At 40.4% G+C, this 19,673-nt stretch overlaps 1 protein-coding gene across 1 annotated transcript; it reads left to right on the top strand.

The window, feature by feature from the left end:
- Window positions 1-513: 513 nt before the first annotated feature.
- Window positions 514-18,837, top strand: LOC307034591 (uncharacterized protein; the record flags this gene model as incomplete). The annotated part of the gene is made up of 16 exons (XM_079673422.1): window positions 514-584; window positions 1,129-1,332; window positions 3,333-3,558; window positions 3,672-3,742; window positions 4,746-5,176; window positions 5,341-6,967; window positions 7,120-7,383; window positions 8,557-8,994; window positions 9,109-9,555; window positions 10,551-10,774; window positions 14,064-14,429; window positions 17,296-17,381; window positions 17,480-17,760; window positions 17,875-18,321; window positions 18,436-18,659; window positions 18,701-18,837. Exons 5-16 carry the CDS (start codon window positions 4,786-4,788, stop codon window positions 18,835-18,837), a joined length of 4,932 nt encoding a protein of 1,643 aa, XP_079529548.1. The 5' UTR covers window positions 514-584; window positions 1,129-1,332; window positions 3,333-3,558; window positions 3,672-3,742; window positions 4,746-4,785.
- Window positions 18,838-19,673: the final 836 nt, after the last annotated feature.

The raw sequence follows: 19,673 nt of genomic DNA, 5'->3' as shown, positions 1-19,673 counted from the left end.
CTGACTACACACTGACTGACTACACACTGACTACACACTCACTTTGTACACACTCACTAGTACACACTGACTACACACTGACTACACACACTTTGTACACACTCACTCACTACACACTCACTCACTACACACTCACTACACACTCACTCACTACACACTCACTACACACTCACTCACTACACACTCACTAAACACTGACTACACACTCACTTTGTACACACTCACTAGTACACACTGACTACACACTGACTACACACTGAGTACACTCACTATACACTCACTCACTACACACTCACTACACACTCACTCACTCCACACTCACTACAAACTGACTACACACTCACTTTGTACACACTCACTAGTACACACTCACTCACTACACACTCACTCACTACACACTCACTACACACTCACTACACACTGACTACACACTCACTACACACTGACTACACACTCACTTTGTACACACTCACTAGTACACACTCACTACACACTGACTACACACTGACTACACTCACTTTGTACTCACTCACTTTGTACTCACTCACACAGCAGAAACGCCGCTCACCATGCAGAGCTGGGAAGTAAGTACATTTACAAAAGTACTCTACAAAAGTACATTTTGAGGTACTTTGCTTGATTATTTCCATGCTATGCTACGGTCTACTTTTACTCCACTGTATTTAATACATTTAGTGACTTTACAGATCTGGATGAATGATGTGAAATATAATACTCTATTAGTAGGCTATATAAGTACTTCTACTTTTACTCAAGTACCAGATCTGAGTACTTCTACTCAAGTACAAGATCTGTGTACTTCTACTTTTTCTCAAGTACAAGATCTGACTACTTCTACTTTTACTCAATTACAAGATCTGTGTACTTCTACTTTTACTCAAGTACCAGATCTGAGTACTTCTACTCAAGTACAAGATCTGAGTACTTCTACTTTTACTCAATTACAAGATCGGAGTACTTCTACTTTTACTCAATTACAATATCTGTGTACTTCTACTTTTACTCAAGTACAAGATCTGAGTACTTCTACTTTTACTCAAGTACAATATCTGAGTACTTCTTCTTAAAGTATCAGCTCAACAACTTGATTGTTTTCTGGTCCAATAGGGACATCTTGTGGACATCAGAGGAGGCTACGAGCATTCAGAGTTCATGTGCATACAGGATGTGCGGTTATGCATCAAAAGTGAAAGTAATGCAAACCAGGAAGGATTCAGACATTTGAGCTCGAGGCTGTACGGTTGGATTTATGAAAAACGTCGACATCTTACCTCAGAGAGAAATCACTGAAGCTCTCTCTGTACCACACGGGTAAGTTTAATAAAGAAGAACAGGACACACAGTGTTTTAGCTATTTTTTTTAGCAGTAGTATTTAGCAAATCTTTTAAATGCATTCGTGGATGGTGTTTTACATTTACAAATCACATATTTACACACAAATTATTTTTATGTTCACACAAATTATTATGAGACATATTTAAGCCCATAATTAGGTTTTCAACTTGTATTACTTTAGTTATTAGCTCTTCACCCTGTTTTAAGATGTCAGTGTGTTTTAGTTAACTTATTTCCCAACTATGCTCAAAGTGTATCAGAAACATAGATATATATCTCAGGTATCAGAGCAGAGCATTAATCCAGCACCAAACTTGTGAAAATGGCCCATACCATCTTGATCAGCAAAACGACACACCAAGTTATTAAGATTTAAAGCTATGGTGCGTTTTGATTCAATGCTGAGTACAGCCAAACTTGACAGGCTCTTCTCTGTCACAGTAGACCGCAAACAGTTGTGGGCGCCAGAGTATTTGTGTTGGGTAATCTCTGGTAGGGCTAACCCATACAGTGGTGGGGCTCAAGTCAGTATTTGCAATGTAACTACATACACGCTCCCCTTGACAGTGAAACGCCACATGTGAGGTTTAGATTATTTCCCTGTCTCAATCCAAATTGAACTGTATGAAATAAAAAGGCACATTTGTCTTGTAGTAAATAAAAAGGGCGACCTAGAGCCAATCCTGCAATTTCCCCACAGGTGAAAGAGTTGAAAACCCAACCCCTGCAGGGATTCTCCCCCAGGAGATTTTTTGAAATACTAACATCAAATACACATTCTGGTACTCTCTTGAGAAGAAAAATAAATAAATATATATTACTACACGACGTATTTAAAAAAATGAATGCCATTTTAGTTTTTTGTTACTTTGCTCTGAAAGCTGAACCTGCTGCTCCTCACAGAGAGAAGAGGGAGAGGCTGTGTGAATGACTTTACTTTGTGGATAAGGGTGGATAGCCCCCATTGTTCTGTGAGTCAAAATGAAAGACAGCCCACACACCTATCAATCATCAAACCGTGGGGTCTTATAGTTGTATCGATGTATATAGAGATGCACTACAGCAAAAGTATTCTCCGTCGGGACTTCCAGAAACAACACCACGCCGTTATCTTGATTCTGATTGGCCAGAAGACATTATCAAAGATGTTCTATTGAGAAGACGATCACTACGTGACAAAAGTGTTCAAAACCGTTTCTAGTCTTCGGTATTTCCAGACAAGTGGCTAATGAAATCAATCTTACTAACTGCTGTCTTTGTGATTTACTCCGCGCGAGTTGGCAGACTTTATTTTGCTTACTTTAACATCATTTTTCATGGTGGGGCTAAGCCATTTATTGGTATGGCTGTAACCTACCCCAGCCATACCCTGACCGCAAATACCTAATTCCTTCTGTCTACTTGTATCCGAAATGCTTCGCGTTTTGCGCTGTCCTCCCGTTCAAATGAAATCGCCGCCAATCATATTTCCAAGCTCGCGCCAGGGGGGGAGGGGTTACAAGGCTCGCGTCTTGTGCTGCATTCACTTGCACTCGGACATTAGAGATTTTCTCTCATAAATGTCCGATGAGCCACAACTTTTCTTTCAAAACAAAGCTGCAAAATGGGGTGGCAGCTGGGGTGACAAGGCCTTTTTCTGAGGTGGCAGCTGCCACCCCATGCCACCCCGTAGAACCGCCACTGCAGAGGAGAAAGGTACCATTGTTACAGCAAAGAGACAAAGATAGCTTAATATCACTTAAGAAGCACGCATAAAAAAATGATATATATTAAAGATATAAAACTAGAAATACACAATTTACAAGATCTACATCCAGAAACAATAACAGTTTAGCGATATAGCAGCCAGGTGAAAGTATAAAAGGTGGTAGTATACATTTCACAGCTATTTACGGTAAATATATATTGCACATAAGTAGTATTGCACAACAGGACTTTAATATTCTTTGTTATATGTGTGTGTGGGGTCTACCAGGGGCCGTGGTGGCCGCTGCAGGAAAGAAGGACCTGTGGTGTCTCTCTCTCTCTCAGTGAGACATTGCGGGATATCAGCCTGTCGCTGAAGGAGCTGCACGGTGAGGACAGGGTGTCCTGGAGGGGGGGGGGACACATTGTCCAGCAGGGAGGACAGCTTGGCTGCCATTCTCCTGTCTCCCACCACCTCCACAGTGTCCAGAGGTCTCCCCAGGACAGAGCTTATGGTTTGTTACTGTATATTTCTGAAAGAATATTCACTTCAAATTACATTGTAGGGTTTTGTTGTTATCTGAAAAACATGCACAATAAGTACTTTTTAGTCTTTTTCTCAAATCAGGAAAAATCACGTATAAAAAGCTCTCAACATCTGAAGAAGTCTTTCATCAGTGTGGACCTAAAGGCCTCAGTGTAAGTGTCTCTGATATAGCCTACAGCTCGCATGTTGTATTGTTGGTGAATGTATGGATGATTATATGTTCAGAGACTTGTGTGTTAGAACATTTCAAGTGTTGAATTGGCGTGAAAAAGCATGTTACAGTTTTGACTAGTAGGCTTACTGCTCAAACTAGGACAAAACAGCTATCCATTTTGTTTGCATTAGCACGTTTACTGACACATTAACAACTTGTTGGCATGAATTCAATGTTTTGTGTGAGTTACTTAATTTTCATACGTGCGACAGAGATGGGATGAAACAGTTGTAACCATTGCACATTAGGGCTGCACGATATAGCGTGTTGTGACGATAATCGCGTTATGCGCGATATTCACATCGCAGGACGTGCGTTTTTTTTTTAGGACGTGCGATATTAAGTAGGCAAATTAACTCAAACACGTCATGTTACAATTATTTTGCTGCTTGCTACAAAAGGAAAACTCGCACGGCTCTCATGTCAGGGGTACTTGAACACGACCGGCTCTGCATGCACAGCAAACCTCCAATCACAATCATTCTTGATCAGATCACAGCAGGATAACCGAGCTAGCTCAGCTTGTTGCTCTGATAACTTAAGATCCAGAAGTCTGTGACTAAAATCCTTCATCCGGTTAAATATTGTTTAAAAAATTAAAGTTTTTAAAGTTCAAGAAAGGATGGTTTGCGGAAAAAAACAACTGTCTTTTCTTCAATTCCTGTATTTTTTCATATCGCAATATATATCGCAGGGGAACAAAATATCGCAATGTCAGTTTTTATCCAATAGCGTGCAGCCCTATTGCACATAGAGTTAAGAGAAGGTCCAGACTATTTAAAGAAAAACTGTATACTTGACGCCAAATCCTCCCCCCCTGCTCTTCTTATCTGCCCTGAATTTATTTAATTCCTTTTAGATCTCCAGATTTCTGTAATGTTTTGGATGTTAAACATAAGAGTTCATATTACATTTCATTCAACCATTCTTTTGTTCTCTAGATCATTGAAGTTGAAGCAGAAGACACCAAAGTAATGCAACATGGCTTCTACAACACAGTCAGCTGTAGAGTACGTCAGGAGGGCCAGAACCCATCTTGTGAACAAATTAAAGAATCAGTCAGTGATTCTAGAGAACTTGAATCAGCAAGGAGTGTTACGTGACGAAGAGGTCTGCCTAATACAAGCAGAAGGGAATGACTACGATAAAAACAGAAAACTTCTAGACTCGGTAACCATAAAGGGGGAGAAAGCCAGCTATATATTCCTCGAAATTATTTACATGACGAGGAAGAGGACCGATGGGAGGACATCCTGTCTCCCTGAGAAACAGACTGTAGCTTCCGCTGAGAGCAAGACATTTGACCTGCACCACTGGATCAGCTGCTTCCCTTTCAAGGAAGACACACAAATGGGAAACATCTACCAACAAGGTATGTAATATAGTTATATAACTAATATAGAAAGTGTGTCACGTCTTCATTGCTGATGTTTGATGGGCTGTGTCATCTGGAAATATGCATCCACTGTTTAGTATGAGGGTACAGCATGCAATTTACAATATGTATTTACTTACTCACTGTTGTTTTTATTTTAGGTCCAACACCGTGCCACCGTTACCAGGCAAAGTTGAAGTCAAAAGCACAAAAAATATCAAAAGAGTTTTGGAAGGCAAACAAAGATCTGTTTGAAGAAAACAAGAAGCCTGATCTGTCGTACATGCCACTTGTGTTGGACACACAAGGAAGTGTTTCTCCCTCTAAAATAAAGAAATTTAAGAGCAAGAAAAGCAAGATGAGCCGTCCTAAAAAGCTAAGGACCTACATCCCTAAGGACAAAGCAGACATTTCTCCCAGTGACCTGCTTAAAAAAGATAAAAACATACTCTTGGTTGGTAAGTCTGGGATTGGAAAGACAGCACTCACTCTTGAAATGTTAAAGCTCTGGACAGAAAAAGATGACAAGGAGCTAAATTACATGTTTTACTTTGACATGAGAAAAATATCCAACATCAAGAGCCTGGAGGAGCTTCTCTTCAATGAGTTCAGTGAGCCAGATGAAGGCAAAGACGAGGTCTTACTGGACATAAAGAATAACTCTGACAATGTTACACTCATTTTTGATGGAATCACAGATCTGTCTTCACCAGTAGTGCAGAGACTTGTAAATAAAGATTTGCTCCAAGACTCAAAGGTCATTATGACTTGCAGACCAGCGGATGAAGAAGACCTTCCTTCTGAGGACTTTCAGAGAGTGGAAGTGAAAGGCTTTAGTGAGCAGACCATAAAAACATACATATCTGCTATGCTACGTGAAAGAAAGGAGAGGGTTTTGAGCAGCTTGGAGTTGTTAACACTTTGCCATGTACCCATGTATGCACTGATGGTGGCTGCATGCTTTTCCTTTGAGATATCAGAGAACTTTCAAAAGCCTTGCTGTATAACGGATATCTACATCAACATTTTCCGTTTTTGCCTCAAAAGAAACAGCAACACAAAATACATTCATCTAGATGCCTTCATCAAAAGCAAGAGTAAGGAGATACTGTCTTTGGCTGAAGTTGCTTTTCGTGCAACTGAAGGGAAAACGGTGAACTTGACACTAACTCCCTTTGAAGACAGCTGTGTCCTCTCCTTGCTCAAACAACTTGTTATCAAAGACGACCCTACTGAGAGAATAACCACTTGTGCATTTCTCCATTACACAATGCAGGAGTTTTTTGCAGCACTGTGGCTCTTGAAGAATCCAGATTTAATGAGTAATGTTTTTCAGCAATGCCTCACTGAGGAGAAGAAGCACATGAAACATCTGATCCCTTACATGTGTAGATTGTTGTCTGAGAAGAGCCGTAGTTTGATGGAGTGCCTGATTCCTCCTGAGGAGCTCAAGAATACATCCAACGGGTTCTGCAAGGAAGTGATATCCACATTCCTTCCTAGTCTGTGTGGAAACGATGAGGCTGATACTGAGGACAGTGGGCGCATACTGTTCCTATGCCAGTGCTTGTATGAGTCCCAGTGTCCTGAAGCATGCATCGACCTTCTGGAAAAACTGGAATATCGTCTTGACCTCAGTGAAGAGAGTCTCGATCCTTACACCTGCTGTGCTGTGGCCTACATGATCACTCAGTCCAAGGAGAGGGAAATATGGCTGAACCTTGAGGACGTCACGATATCACACCACGGAATGAGACCACTATTAGGATGCCTTCAAAACGTCCAATGGTATGGATGAGCAGTTATTATTACTGCTAAGATTACAACACATCTAATTAGGTAGAATGTAATTGTTCAAAGTTGTAACCTTTAATATATATATATATTAATATATACAGAAGTAATGAGAAAGTGTGAGCTGATTATTCTTCATATTGCAGGTGTGATTCTCTGCCACGGCAGCTGTGGGAGATCTTCCTTCTCAGCGAAGGGGAGATGGACTACATCACCTTACTTGGCCTTGATGGAAATCGGTTGCACCTTCCAGTGGAGGGGGACAGAAAGCTGTTTGAAAGAGCAGTGTCAGTCCTGCAGAAGATACGTTTGAAGGTTAAAATCTGCCTCCACTGGGAGAGGGAGAACCCTGACGGCCACAGTCTGTGTGAGACTCTGCCAGAGGCTCTGCCATACGTCAGCTCCCTCAGGTATGTAGCTTCTGTTTTTATGTATTTATGAACCTTTAGTAAAAGGGGCTGAGCCCCGGCACAATTTAACCCCTGGTAACGTTACACATGTTTTTTTTTTCTTGATATTTTTCTTAAGATATTTTAAATGGCACTGTCGTATACATTTAATTAATCCATTTGATAATATGTAATCAACTTCGGCACCCCTCCCATAAAAAGAGAAGAAAAATTACAATACAAATATTCATAACTCATATTCGAATACCTGAATCATTTCGTATATTCGATGAATCATTCCCATCTCGACTTCATACAGTTTACTTTGGGTGCTTTTATTGAATGCAATGATTGAATAATCCTCTCTGCATTGTTTTTGCATTCACAAGTTTGTTCTAAGTGGTGCAATTTGAGAATGTCTGTGTCCTCCGATGTTACACTGCAACCTGCCTGTGTGACACAGAGTCCAACCATACACAGTACATGTTCACACCTGCAGTACATACGTGTCAGCTGCCCAACTGCTTCACTGTTTGTAAAAGTAAATCAATCTTCATTTCATTAAAAAAAGTAATGTGCTATACCCTGCTTTACAAACAATACAGTGAATTCCTCTGCCTGTCTGTCTTACTGTCCCGGGATGTGAGGACACAGACAGTGAGGCTGGTTTACTTCATAGAGGAAATGGTGGTCAAACAACATAGGATCCAAACATTTTAATAGGTTTCATAACGATAAACATGACGGGCGTTTAGCGAGCAGCAGTGTGTGTATCAAGAGAGGAAGAGATGCTGGTCTGCATTGATCAGCTCACTAAACCAGCTCCCTGAGAGACAGAAAGGGAACCTGAACATTTTCTTTACAAAAAATTCACATTTAACCACAACATCTTTTCAGCGACTGGTGTGGGCTTGCCTTTTGCTGCAGATATTTTCAAATCGGCATAGCAGCTGTGAGCTCAAGCATGCCTTATTCATTTGCCTGGTCACGTCAGTTGAATCTGAACTTTGATCTCTTATCAAGATCCAGAATTGTACTCTCAGAAATCCTTCAAAAGCTGTGGAGAATTAAATGTTGCAATTGCATTTGATATTTAACAATAGCACTGTGTTAACAGCTGTAACTTTGTTTTACATTTAAAGTTTATACAGTTCTAAAGTACATGCAATGACACATGTGTTTGTTATCATGCAGCTTCAGGAGGACCCACAGAGGTCCAGGATTACAGGGCCAGGAGCAACGCTATGAGAAACTGAAGAGACAAGAAAAGCAGCTGTTTCTGGATTTATGCCTGAAAGCAGCTACTCTCATTCAAGGAGAAAGCGTTCACAATGAAGTGAACAACCTCATCTCTCTGTTTTCTTTTAACTCTGATATACAGAACATCCTTCTGGATTTGTATCAACACGTCAACACTCAAGAGAATTCAGCTGTTGTTCAAAAACTGAAGCCATTTTTCCAGTCAGCTCCTGAAGTCTGGACCATAGACCTCTCAGAGAGAAAGAGCTCCATCCTGCTGGAAGTGCTGAGACTCCAACCAGAGAAGAAACAAGTGGAGCTGAGAGGCTGCTCAGAGGAAGAGAGTGAAGTGAGGACTTTGCTGCAGTGTCTGCCTTATATCTCACAGATCAGGTAAATGGTAATCTGCAGATTCAATTTAACATAATTCAAACCACAGTTCATGGAAAAAAGTTTGTATTAGATAGAAACCTAAAATCACAATCTCTTGATTCCTTGTGTTTTCAGTTTTGTGCCTCAGTTATCAGAACCTTCAGGTGAACTCCAGTTCTTTGGGACTCTGTTCTGTGCAGCAGCAGAGAGAGAGCAGCAGACAGGAGAGAAGACACTGCAGCTGTTGTTATCAGTGTGCACATATCAAACAATAACTTTAACCAACATAGTTTCTTATTATGTTAAGAGGAACCCTCAGAGTGGTTTCGTGCTGGATCTGGCCTCCCACCTGAAGGACTATGAGACTAAAACAGGTCTGAGTGTCCTTCCATCGTTACAGTTTGTTCTCCAGTCAGCTCCTGCAGTCTGGACCATAGACCTCTCAGAGAGAAAGACCTCCATCCTGCTGGAAGTGCTGAGACTCCAACCAGAGAAGAAACAAGTGGAGCTGAGAGGCTGCTCATGTGGAGAGAGTGAAGTGAGGACTTTGCTGCAGTGTCTGCCTTATGTCTCAAAGATCAGGTCAGTCAGACAGATCATGTACATGTATTAATATTGTGTATATTTATTCAGATTCTGAAATATAAATAATCTGATAATCTACAGTTTTTCAAAAAAGACATTATTGTCATTCACAAATAAACATGATTTAGATAAAGCTGAATCAAATCAGTCTCACTTATCACACTCTTCTTCCTGTTTGAAATAATGTGAATCATAAAAAGAATCATGTTGCTCGGATACAACAAGACAGTCCTGCTAATACCTCCTCATACTGGAGCTATCAGAATAAAGTAGATTCAGGATGAACTGTTATAGACTTAGGAGCTGATTGATAGATTCATTATCCGGCCAAAATATTGCGTTCAGTCAATGAATGAAGTGTAACTGAGCAGGATGTTTGAACAATGAGTGGTTGAGACGACTGAATGAGGGGATTTTACCCAAGTGGCTTATTAGCTATTAAAAAGAACTCTGTAATCAGGAAGTGAAAAGGTTCTCACTATGAAGAGATGATTATGTAAAATAAGCACTGTTTCATTTTCATGGAGTTTTAAATAATGATAGATGTTAAAATGTGTGACCCAGTATTTATATCTTTTCAGCTAAGTGATGAAAAATGTTTTGGTAAAGTTCCCCTTGTTGGTTTAGGAGTGGTTTTCCAGTATAAAATACATCCTTTAATACAGAGCTGAGGAAACACCTTTGAAATCGGACTCTTGGTTCATTAAACATTTTGTCAAGTATCTCATTTCCTAAAGTTCTTCACAGACTCACTTACAGCCCTGCTAACAGCATGTTTACTTTAATGTTCGATTCATTAATTTGACTAAATGATTCCCATTAACGGTACTTGTAAGCTTCTGGCCAATACACTCCTTATCAGTAAAGCATGGCTCTTTGTGTACTGTTGACATCATCTGATAACAACAGGTTCAACCTTTACATCAATACAAATAAATACAAATCCCACATTTTGATCAATAAAGTACATTTTATCTTAATTCTTGTTCTAGTTCCTGGTTTGGAGACTCAGATGAAGTCCAGTTCTTTGGGACTCTGTTCTGTGCAGCAGCAGAGAGAGAGCAGCAGACAGGAGAGAAGACACTGCAGCTGTTATCATCAGTGTGCACATATCCTACATTCCCTCTTACTCACATACAGGGTTATTATGAAGAATCTCAGAGTGATTTCCTGCTGGATCTGTACTCCCACCTGAAGGACTATGAGACTAAAACAGGTCTGAGTGTCCTTCCATCATTACAGTCTGTTCTCCAGTCAGTTCCTGCAGTCTGGTTCATAGACCTCTCAGAGAGAAAGACCTCCATCCTACTGGAAGTGCTGAGACTCCAACCAGAGAAGAAACAAGTGAAGCTGAGAGGCTGCTCAGGTGGAGAGAGTGAAGTGAGGACTTTGCTGCAGTGTCTGCCTTATATCTCACAGATCAGGTTGGTGGGACCATTACTGTTTATTTTATGATATTGATTTTTCTAAGTGGATTTCTTAAGAAATACAAAATGAATGACCTCTGATTATGGGCAGTGTTTCAGGAGGAGACAATAGTCCTTCACTTCTGAACCTGATGTAGATGAATAACATTTCCCAGTTCAGTCATTATTTGAAACCACAGTCTTCTCCCAGTTAGAGAATAATGACATGATGTGAATCATAATGAGAGACCTTAAGCTCTGAGACAGCAGCACCATCATGCTCATGCCTCATTCAGAAATAAAGACACATACAAACACAAATAAACTTGCTGATGAAACTGCTATCAGCTTTTTAACATCTCTCTGCAGCTTATCAATAATCAGTTGTAACACAAACAAATGTTATTGCACAGATAGAAGAGGTTGCATCTCTTTTAATTTAAATAAAGAGCAATTAAAAGAATAAAGGCACAACAAGTGATACTCCATGTATCTCCCTCTTTAACCTCTTAAGCCCTGAGCCTGTTTTTCAGGTTTCAGGCTCGAAAATGCCACTAACACAACAAAGACTATATCTTCACTTTTAAAAGGGATAAATTAATAATATTTTCTCTCACAGCAAGGTTACATCTGTGAGTTGGATGTAGAAGTGTCATTATCAATATAGATGTTTTTATTTTAAAGTAAATTCAGATGGAACATAGTAAAAACATGTAAATTCTAATGTCCGCCTAAAAAAAAACACCCTTGAATGATGGGTTAGTAGACTAAAAGCTTTAGGAATCCAAACTATAACATATAATAAATACCCTATATCAAGATTGATGCGAAACAAGTGAAATTTGACCTTTTTAGAGAGGTTTAGAAAAATAAAGTCCAGGCGGACTCACCTCTGGGTAATTTGGGAACCATCAGTTCCATTTGACCTTTTTCACTGTAAAAATCATTTTATTACTTTGAATGATCACTATAGGTATTCATTCCATCCAAATACAACTGTTGTGAAAAAAACAAAACAAAACAAAAAAACATACTCTGTTATCCTTTTAGGCCCCGCGGACCCGGTTCCGGGGCCGAAATCGCGTCATTTGCAGGAAACAACGTCTAAGGAACCTTCATATTTGATAAACTATAAATATTTTATATCCATATAACGGAAAAAACTCATTTAACTGATCTTTTTCATTTTTTTTTTCAAAAAAAACAATGCTAACAGTGAACCTCTGAATAAGCCTCGAGCGAAAAATGCTAACCTATTACTGCACCGAAAATCACTCCTAGCTCCCTTATTACTTATCCTAGCTGCACATCCAACACATCGTTTAGGATCGTAAAGACACAGAATCTAACGGTGCCCACCTCAGCACTGAAAGATACAAACTCGCAACGTTATCAACAAAAACATACATCAAAACAAGTGGCGCTAAGTACTAACATGCGCTAGGCTAACATGGCTTACCTTGGTCTTTGTCTGGTCTAAACTGGTCTTCAATGCCATTAAAACGATAAAAACGATGATTTAGTTAATCCATAGGTTAATATCCAATGTGGCTGTGTCCCCTTTGAAATGTTCTGATAATCTATAAGCAATAAAACTGCAATTCCGTTATCTGCTGTCCGCTCTGTGCTCCGTGCGCTCTGGGTCCTGAAATTCCTGCTTCCTTACGTAGTAAACAATAAGTAAAGTCTGCTGCGTAAAGTGCTTACGCCGGCTGGCATTCTTCATACTTTACGCACGACCATATCTCTGGAACCCATTGATCGATTTGGGTGATTTACACCTTTTTCTTAACCATTACATCCAATAGAATCAATGGGCAGTTCCCAAATCCACGTAAACATTACCATTGCGGACTTAATACAGAAGCAAACGAAGCACATCTGAAAGTACAAGCCTGGACGGCAAAACTTTATACCCAGTATATTTCCATAAATATGATGATGGATTATCAGTAAAAAATTCTACGTGACACAAAGACATTGGATCAACCTTGAGCGGCGTTTTTATTCCGTTGAACACAACTTTTGATCACAAATCAAAAAAGGTAAGACGTAATTATTGTAATATTTTTGAAACCGGATGTTGTTTACTTTCTCTTTTCTGGCTGATAGCTCCAGGAATTCGGGGTCGTACAGTGATGACATTACATGTGTGGAATCTGTGGAGTCTCAGCTTTAATCGGATAACTTGTTTGTGCAGTTACGATAAGTAATAAGGGCATTGCTACCGTGAGTGCTGTGCAAAAGTCCGTTAGCATTAGTTAGCATTTTTTCGCTCCATGCTAATTCAAAGGCTTAGTATTACTCTTGTGTTTCTTTTAGCTAAAAATGGTTCATATTGTTAGTTAGCTGAGTTTCTTACCGTTAAAAGGATATGGAACATTAATAGTTTCATAAATGTTAAGAAGCCCTGAGACATAGTCTCGTAAAAAAACGGTGGGAGGGGTCCACTGGGGGAACCCTCGGGCTTAAGAGGTAGATACTAGATTCAACTTGACTGACTCTAATGAAACCTCTAAAGACTGTATAGTGAGCTTTAAATACAGATTTCAGACACATGAACGATCCTAACTTCTAGTCATCAGAGACAGAGGAGGTGTTACTAAACTCTGACTCACATGTGTATTATCTCAGGAGCAAAGTGAAGAGTTTCATGATGTGATGTTCTCTGCTACGTGATAGGGACTCTAGATGTTGTTGTTCCACTGTTTACATTATTATATTGGGAATATCATTTTAAAAACAAAACTCATTCACAAAGTAAAATCCCCTCAGGTGAACAGAATCCCTGGGAAGCAAATAAGAAGTGATTTGAGGAACAGGACTAGTGTCTGTGTTGTGAGTCAGCAGAAGAGCTAAGTGATGACACATGTTGGGGAAAGGTTCATTTACTGAAAGCTTTCCAAAATCCAAATATGATCCTTTTAACGGCAAAGTGACTTCAATATGAGGCTGATTGACTTCACTGTGTTCTGCTCACTAGCAGGTATTTGTAGACATTTAGCAGAAACACTCCCTATCAGAGTCTCTCTCTGCTGTTGATATCCTCTGATAACAAACTGTTCAATTCTAGTTTCAGTTTCTGGTTTGGACTCTCAGGTGAACTCCAGTTCTTTGGGACTCTGTTCTGTGCAGCAGCAGAGAGAGAGCAGCAGACAGGAGAGAAGACACTGCAGCTGTTATCATCAGTGTGCACATATCCATCATTCCCTCTTCCTTACAAATCTGATCCTGAGGATGAAGAATCTCAGTGTGGTTTCCTGCTGGATCTGTACTCCCACCTGAAGGACTATGAGACTGAAACAGGTCTGAGTGTCCTTCCATCGTTACAGTCTGTTCTCCAGTCAGCTCCTGCAGTCTGGATCATAGACCTCTCAGAGGGAAAGAGCTCCATCCTGCTGGAAGTGCTGAGACTCCAACCAGAGAAGAAACAAGTGGAGCTGAGAGGCTGCTCAGAGGAAGAGAGTGAAGTGAGGACTTTGCTGCAGTGTCTGCCTTATATCTCACAGATCAGGTTGGTGGGACCATTACTGTTTATTTTATGATATTGATTTTTCTATGTGGATTTCTTAAGAAATACACAATTAATGACATGTGATTATGGGCAGTGTTTCAGGAAGAGACAATAATTCTTCACTTCTGAACATGATGTAGATCAGGGGTATTCAACTAAAATTCAACAAGGTCCAGTTAGAGAAAATCTCCCCATGCAAAGGTCCGGAACATCAAAATGTCTAACTTGCTTCATGAATTTATGTATTGAAGTGACCTGTAGCTTTATCAACGTCTGCATGTAATCAACAACTGACTGCCAATCAAATAAAGAAAGTTTCTCTTTCATTCCCTCTTATATTGCAGTCCCTCACTCACTTTTTGTTTAACTCAGTGTGAGAATTGAGCTGGAGCTTGTCCTGCCAGGAGTTTGTAAATCTGGGCTGAAATGGTGTCAGGGCCATTCTCATACACATGCAGGTGCTCATTGGTTACAGTGATGCAAACACAGGTATGGTGAAAAAAGAGAGAACTATTCAAAGCAGAAAAAAACTGCGTAATATACCATCTGACAAAGGCCTGTGCTATAATGCTTTAATTAACTATTCTTTATAATATACTCAGATCAATAGAGACAGAGATGTTAAGTTATAAATCAAGAGATTTTTTTATTATTTACAGCAGGGGTGGGGAACCTTTTTCCTTTCAATTTTTACAACATCCTCCGAGGGCCGTACAAATGATTGAACTCAACCTCTGCTTAAAAAAACTAAAATCACAGCCGATTAATTTCGCCTTTCTTTCATTCTGTGCAAAGAAAAAGCAACCTCTTAATCCAGGTACCATGACTCACGCATGCATGCACGGTGTGGCATGACCACCAAAACAGAAAGGTATGGACACAAGATGTGTGCAAATGTATTTAGTATCCTATCCATGTGAACATGATTTAAGTGGGGGTGGGGGGACCTAACCTTCTCTAAGGGGGTCCGGGGGCATGTTCCCCCGGGAAGATTTTTTTAAAATATTGAAGTTAAAAGCATCAATCTGGTGCACTTTGAGAGCAACATTAGGAGATCTATGGGTACATCTCTCAACACCCATATGAAACAGAACTGTAAACAGATTCTTCTTTTGGGATATTTTACAAATCACTCCCCTCTTAAACTCTATTCTTGTTATTTTTAACAACTTTTTTGATACTGTCATATAGTATTTTATACCTGTTTTTAATTTAGTCTCATTAATAACTATAATGATCATATCAAGGTGTGCCTTAACCTCACTGAGCTGAGGTTATTTGAGCCTCTCAGGAGAGAGCTCTCTTCCACCTGGTTGTAGAAAAGCTCTTTAAATTCGTTAGCATAGCTAGCTAACCAAATGCTAATAACAACAGATCGCCACTGTGCTTAGGACTAAAGACACAGCCACGCAAACACTGCGGCATGTGTACAGCTCCTTATGGGTAGGCCTACTGTAATATTTGAAGGGGTGGAGCGGCGTTCCGGTGCTCTCCGTTACTCCTTTCAGACGAGACATACATGTGAAGACACGTTACGCTCGTGTTGTGTTCATGGAACCTGTCCTTGGCCAGGAAAAACAGGTACTCGCTTGTTTATTTATTTTTTCGGTCTAGATTTCTTCTTCATTTTTGAAGTGAGAAGTTGTCCGTCAGTCGGACTGACGGACGGACTCCCCCCCCCCCCCCCCCCCCCCTCCAAAACGAAAACTCTTCGGTTCTCCACGAATTACACCCAAATCAGCGTTAAAAATGCGGGAGGCGCCGAAAAATCCCCTATTAATGTATTGATTATAGCTCCGGGTCCGTATAGGTCGGCGTCTGGGTCCGGATCCGGACCGCGGTCCGCCTGTTGCCGACCCCTGATGTAGATGAATAACATTTTCCAGTTCAGTCATTATTTTAAACCACAGTCTTCTACCAGTTAGAGAATAATGAAATGATGTGAATCATAATGAAAGAACTTAAGCTCTGAGACAGCAGCACCATCATGCTCATGCCTCATTCAGAAATAAAGACACATACAAACATAAATAAACTTGCTGATTAAACTGCTATCAGCGTTTTAACATATCTCTGCAGCTTATCAATAATCAGTTGTAACACAAACAAATGTTATTGCACAGATAGAAGAGGTTTCATCTCTTTTAATTTAAATAAAGAGCAATTTAAAGAATAAAGGAACAACAAGTGATACTCCATGTATCTACCTCTTAACAGATACTAGCTTCATCTTGACTGACTCTAATGAAACCTCTAAAGACTGTATAGTGAGCTTTAAATACAGATTTCAGACACATGAACGATCCTAACTTCTAGTCATCAGAGACAGAGGAGGTGTTACTAAACTCTGACTCACATGTGTATTATCTCAGGAGCAAAGTGAAGAGTTTCATGATGTGATGTTCTCAGCTACGTGATAGGGACTCTAGATGTTGTTGTTCCACTGTTTACATTATTATATTGGGAATATCATTTTACAAACAAAACTCATTCACAAAGTAAAATCCCCTCAGGTGAACAGAATCCCTGGGAAGCAAATAAGAAGTGATTTGAGGAACAGGACTAGTGTCTGTGTTGTGAGTCAGCAGAAGAGCTAAGTGATGACACATGTTGGGGAAAGGTTCATTTACTGAAAGCTTTCCAAAATCCAAATATGATCCTTTTAACGGCAAAGTGACTTCAATATGAGGCTGATTGACTTCACTGTGTTCTGCTCACTAGCAGGTATTTGTAGACATTTAGCAGAAACACTCCCTATCAGAGTCTCTCTCTGCTGTTGATATCATCTGATAACAAACTGTTCAATTCTCCTTCCAGTTTCAGGTTTGGACTCTCAGGTGGACTCTCAGGTGGAGTCTCAGGTGGACTCTCAGGTGGAGTCCAGCTCTTTGGGACTCTGTTCTGTACAGCAGCAGAGAGAGAGCAGCAGACAGGAGAGAAGACACTGCAGCTGTTATCATCAGTGTGCACATATCCTACATTCCCTCTTACTGACAAACAGGGTTATGAAGAATATCAGAGTGGTTTCCTGCTGGATCTGTACTCCCACCTGAAGGACTATGAGACTAAAACAGGTCTGAGTGTCCTTCCGTCGTTACAGTCTGTTCTCCAGTCAGTTCCTGCAGTCTGGTCCATAGACCTCTCAGAGAGAAAGAGCTCCATCCTGCTGGAAGTGCTGAGACTCCAACCAGAGAAGAAACAAGTGGAGCTGAGAGGCTGCTCAGAGGAAGAGAGTGAAGTGAGGACTTTGCTGCAGTGTCTGCCTTATATCTCACAGATCAGGTAAATGGTAATCTGCACATTCAATTTAACTTAATTCAAACCACAGCTCATGGAGAAAAGTTTGTATTTGATTGAAACCTAAAATCACAATGTTTTGATTCCTTGTGTTTTCAGTTTTGTGCCTCAGTTATCAGAACCTTCCGGGGAACTCCAGTTCTTTGGGACTCTGTTCTGTGCAGCAGCAGAGAGAGAGCAGCAGACAGGAGAGAAGACACTGCAGCTGTTGTTATCAGTGTGCACATATCAAACAATAACTTTAACCGACGTAGTTTCTTATTATGTTAAGAGGAACCCTCAGAGTGGTTTCCTGCTGGATCTGTACTCCCACCTGAAGGACTATGAGACTGAAACAGGTCTGAGTTTCCTTCCATCGTTACAGTCTGTTCTCCAGTCAGTTCCTGCAGTCTGGACCATAGACCTCTCAGAGAGAAAGAGCTCCATCCTGCTGGAAGTGCTGAGACTCCAACCAGAGAAGAAACAAGTGAAGTTGAGAGGCTGCTCAGGTGGAGAGAGTGAAGTGAGGACTTTGCTGCAGTGTCTGCCTTATATCTCACAGATCAGGTAAATGGTAATCTGCAGATTCAATTTAACTTAATTCAAACCACAGCTGATGGAGAAAAGTTTGTATTTGATAGAAACCTAAAATTACAATCTCTTGATTCCTTGTGTTTTCAGTTTTGTGCCTCAGTTATCAGAACCTTCAGGTGAACTCCAGTTCTTTGGGACTCTGTTCTGTGCAGCAGCAGAGAGAGAGCAGCAGACAGGAGAGAAGACACTGCAGCTGTTGTTATCAGTGTGCACATATCAAACAATAACTTTAACCGACGTAGTTTCTTATTATTTTAAGAGGAACCTTCAGTGTGATTTCGTGCTGGATCTGTACTCCCACCTGAAGGACTGTGAGACTGAAACAGGTCTGAGTGTCCTTCCATCATTACAGTCTGTTCTCCAGTCAGCTCCTGCAGTCTGGACCATAAACCTCTCAAAGAGAAAGAGCTCCATCCTGCTGGAAGTGCTGAGACTCCAACCAGAGAAGAAACAAGTGAGGCTGAGAGGCTGCTCAGGTGGAGAGAGTGAAGTGAGGACTTTGCTGCAGTGTCTGCCTTATATCTCACAGATCAGGTTGGTGGGACAATTACTGTTTATTTTATCATGTTGATTTTTCTCAGTGGATTTCTTAAGAAATACAAAATCAATGACATCTGATTATGGGCACTCAGAAATAGACAATAATCATTGTTCATTGCTTCATTCAGAAATAAAAACACATACAAACTAGGGATAGGAATTTGAAAGCAAATGTATATTAAAATATTCCCCCCCCAAAAAAACGGTTAAATGAAATGTACATATACCATAAAAAAAACAAAAAACATATTCAAATAAGTAATAATAATAATAATAATTGGAAGTGGTTGAGTATTGAGCTAGTTGACTTATGATACACAAGTTTCATTTAGCATAGTTTGCACTCTACACCGCACTCACTAACCTGGTCTAAATATTTCCACACATTACTCCTTTTTGACGCCATGTCTGTTGTGTAGGTGTGTGTTAATAATTACCGGACTATGACCGGTAAAATATGTTGAATACTGGCAAAACTAAATCTCTCCTGTCAAAATGTCTTTGTACTTTGCCGCCACACACGGTTGCCAAGCAGCGCTTACTGTTGTTTAGGCTGCCCACTCGTGTGTCGTGATCATTGGTGGGGGGGGAGCACGCTCATGAACTATTAGCGCCGGAAACTCGCAGTGGGGTAACTGCGGAGTGCATTTGCACCGCATTTGGGAAGAAGATGAGGTTTGAGTCTGCGTGATCTGCGTGTAGGGAGGGGCAGCAGCCATATCATTAGCTAGAACTAGCTAGATCTGATGGATTTGGACATAAACGCGAGGGAAGTATTACCGGAC

The sequence above is a fragment of the Notothenia rossii genome, assembly GCF_949606895.1.
Source record: "Notothenia rossii genome assembly, chromosome: 3".
NCBI classification, from domain to species: Eukaryota; Metazoa; Chordata; class Actinopteri; order Perciformes; family Nototheniidae; genus Notothenia; species Notothenia rossii.
Note: the sequence above shows the minus strand (reverse complement) of the source record. Positions and strands in the feature narration are given on the sequence as shown.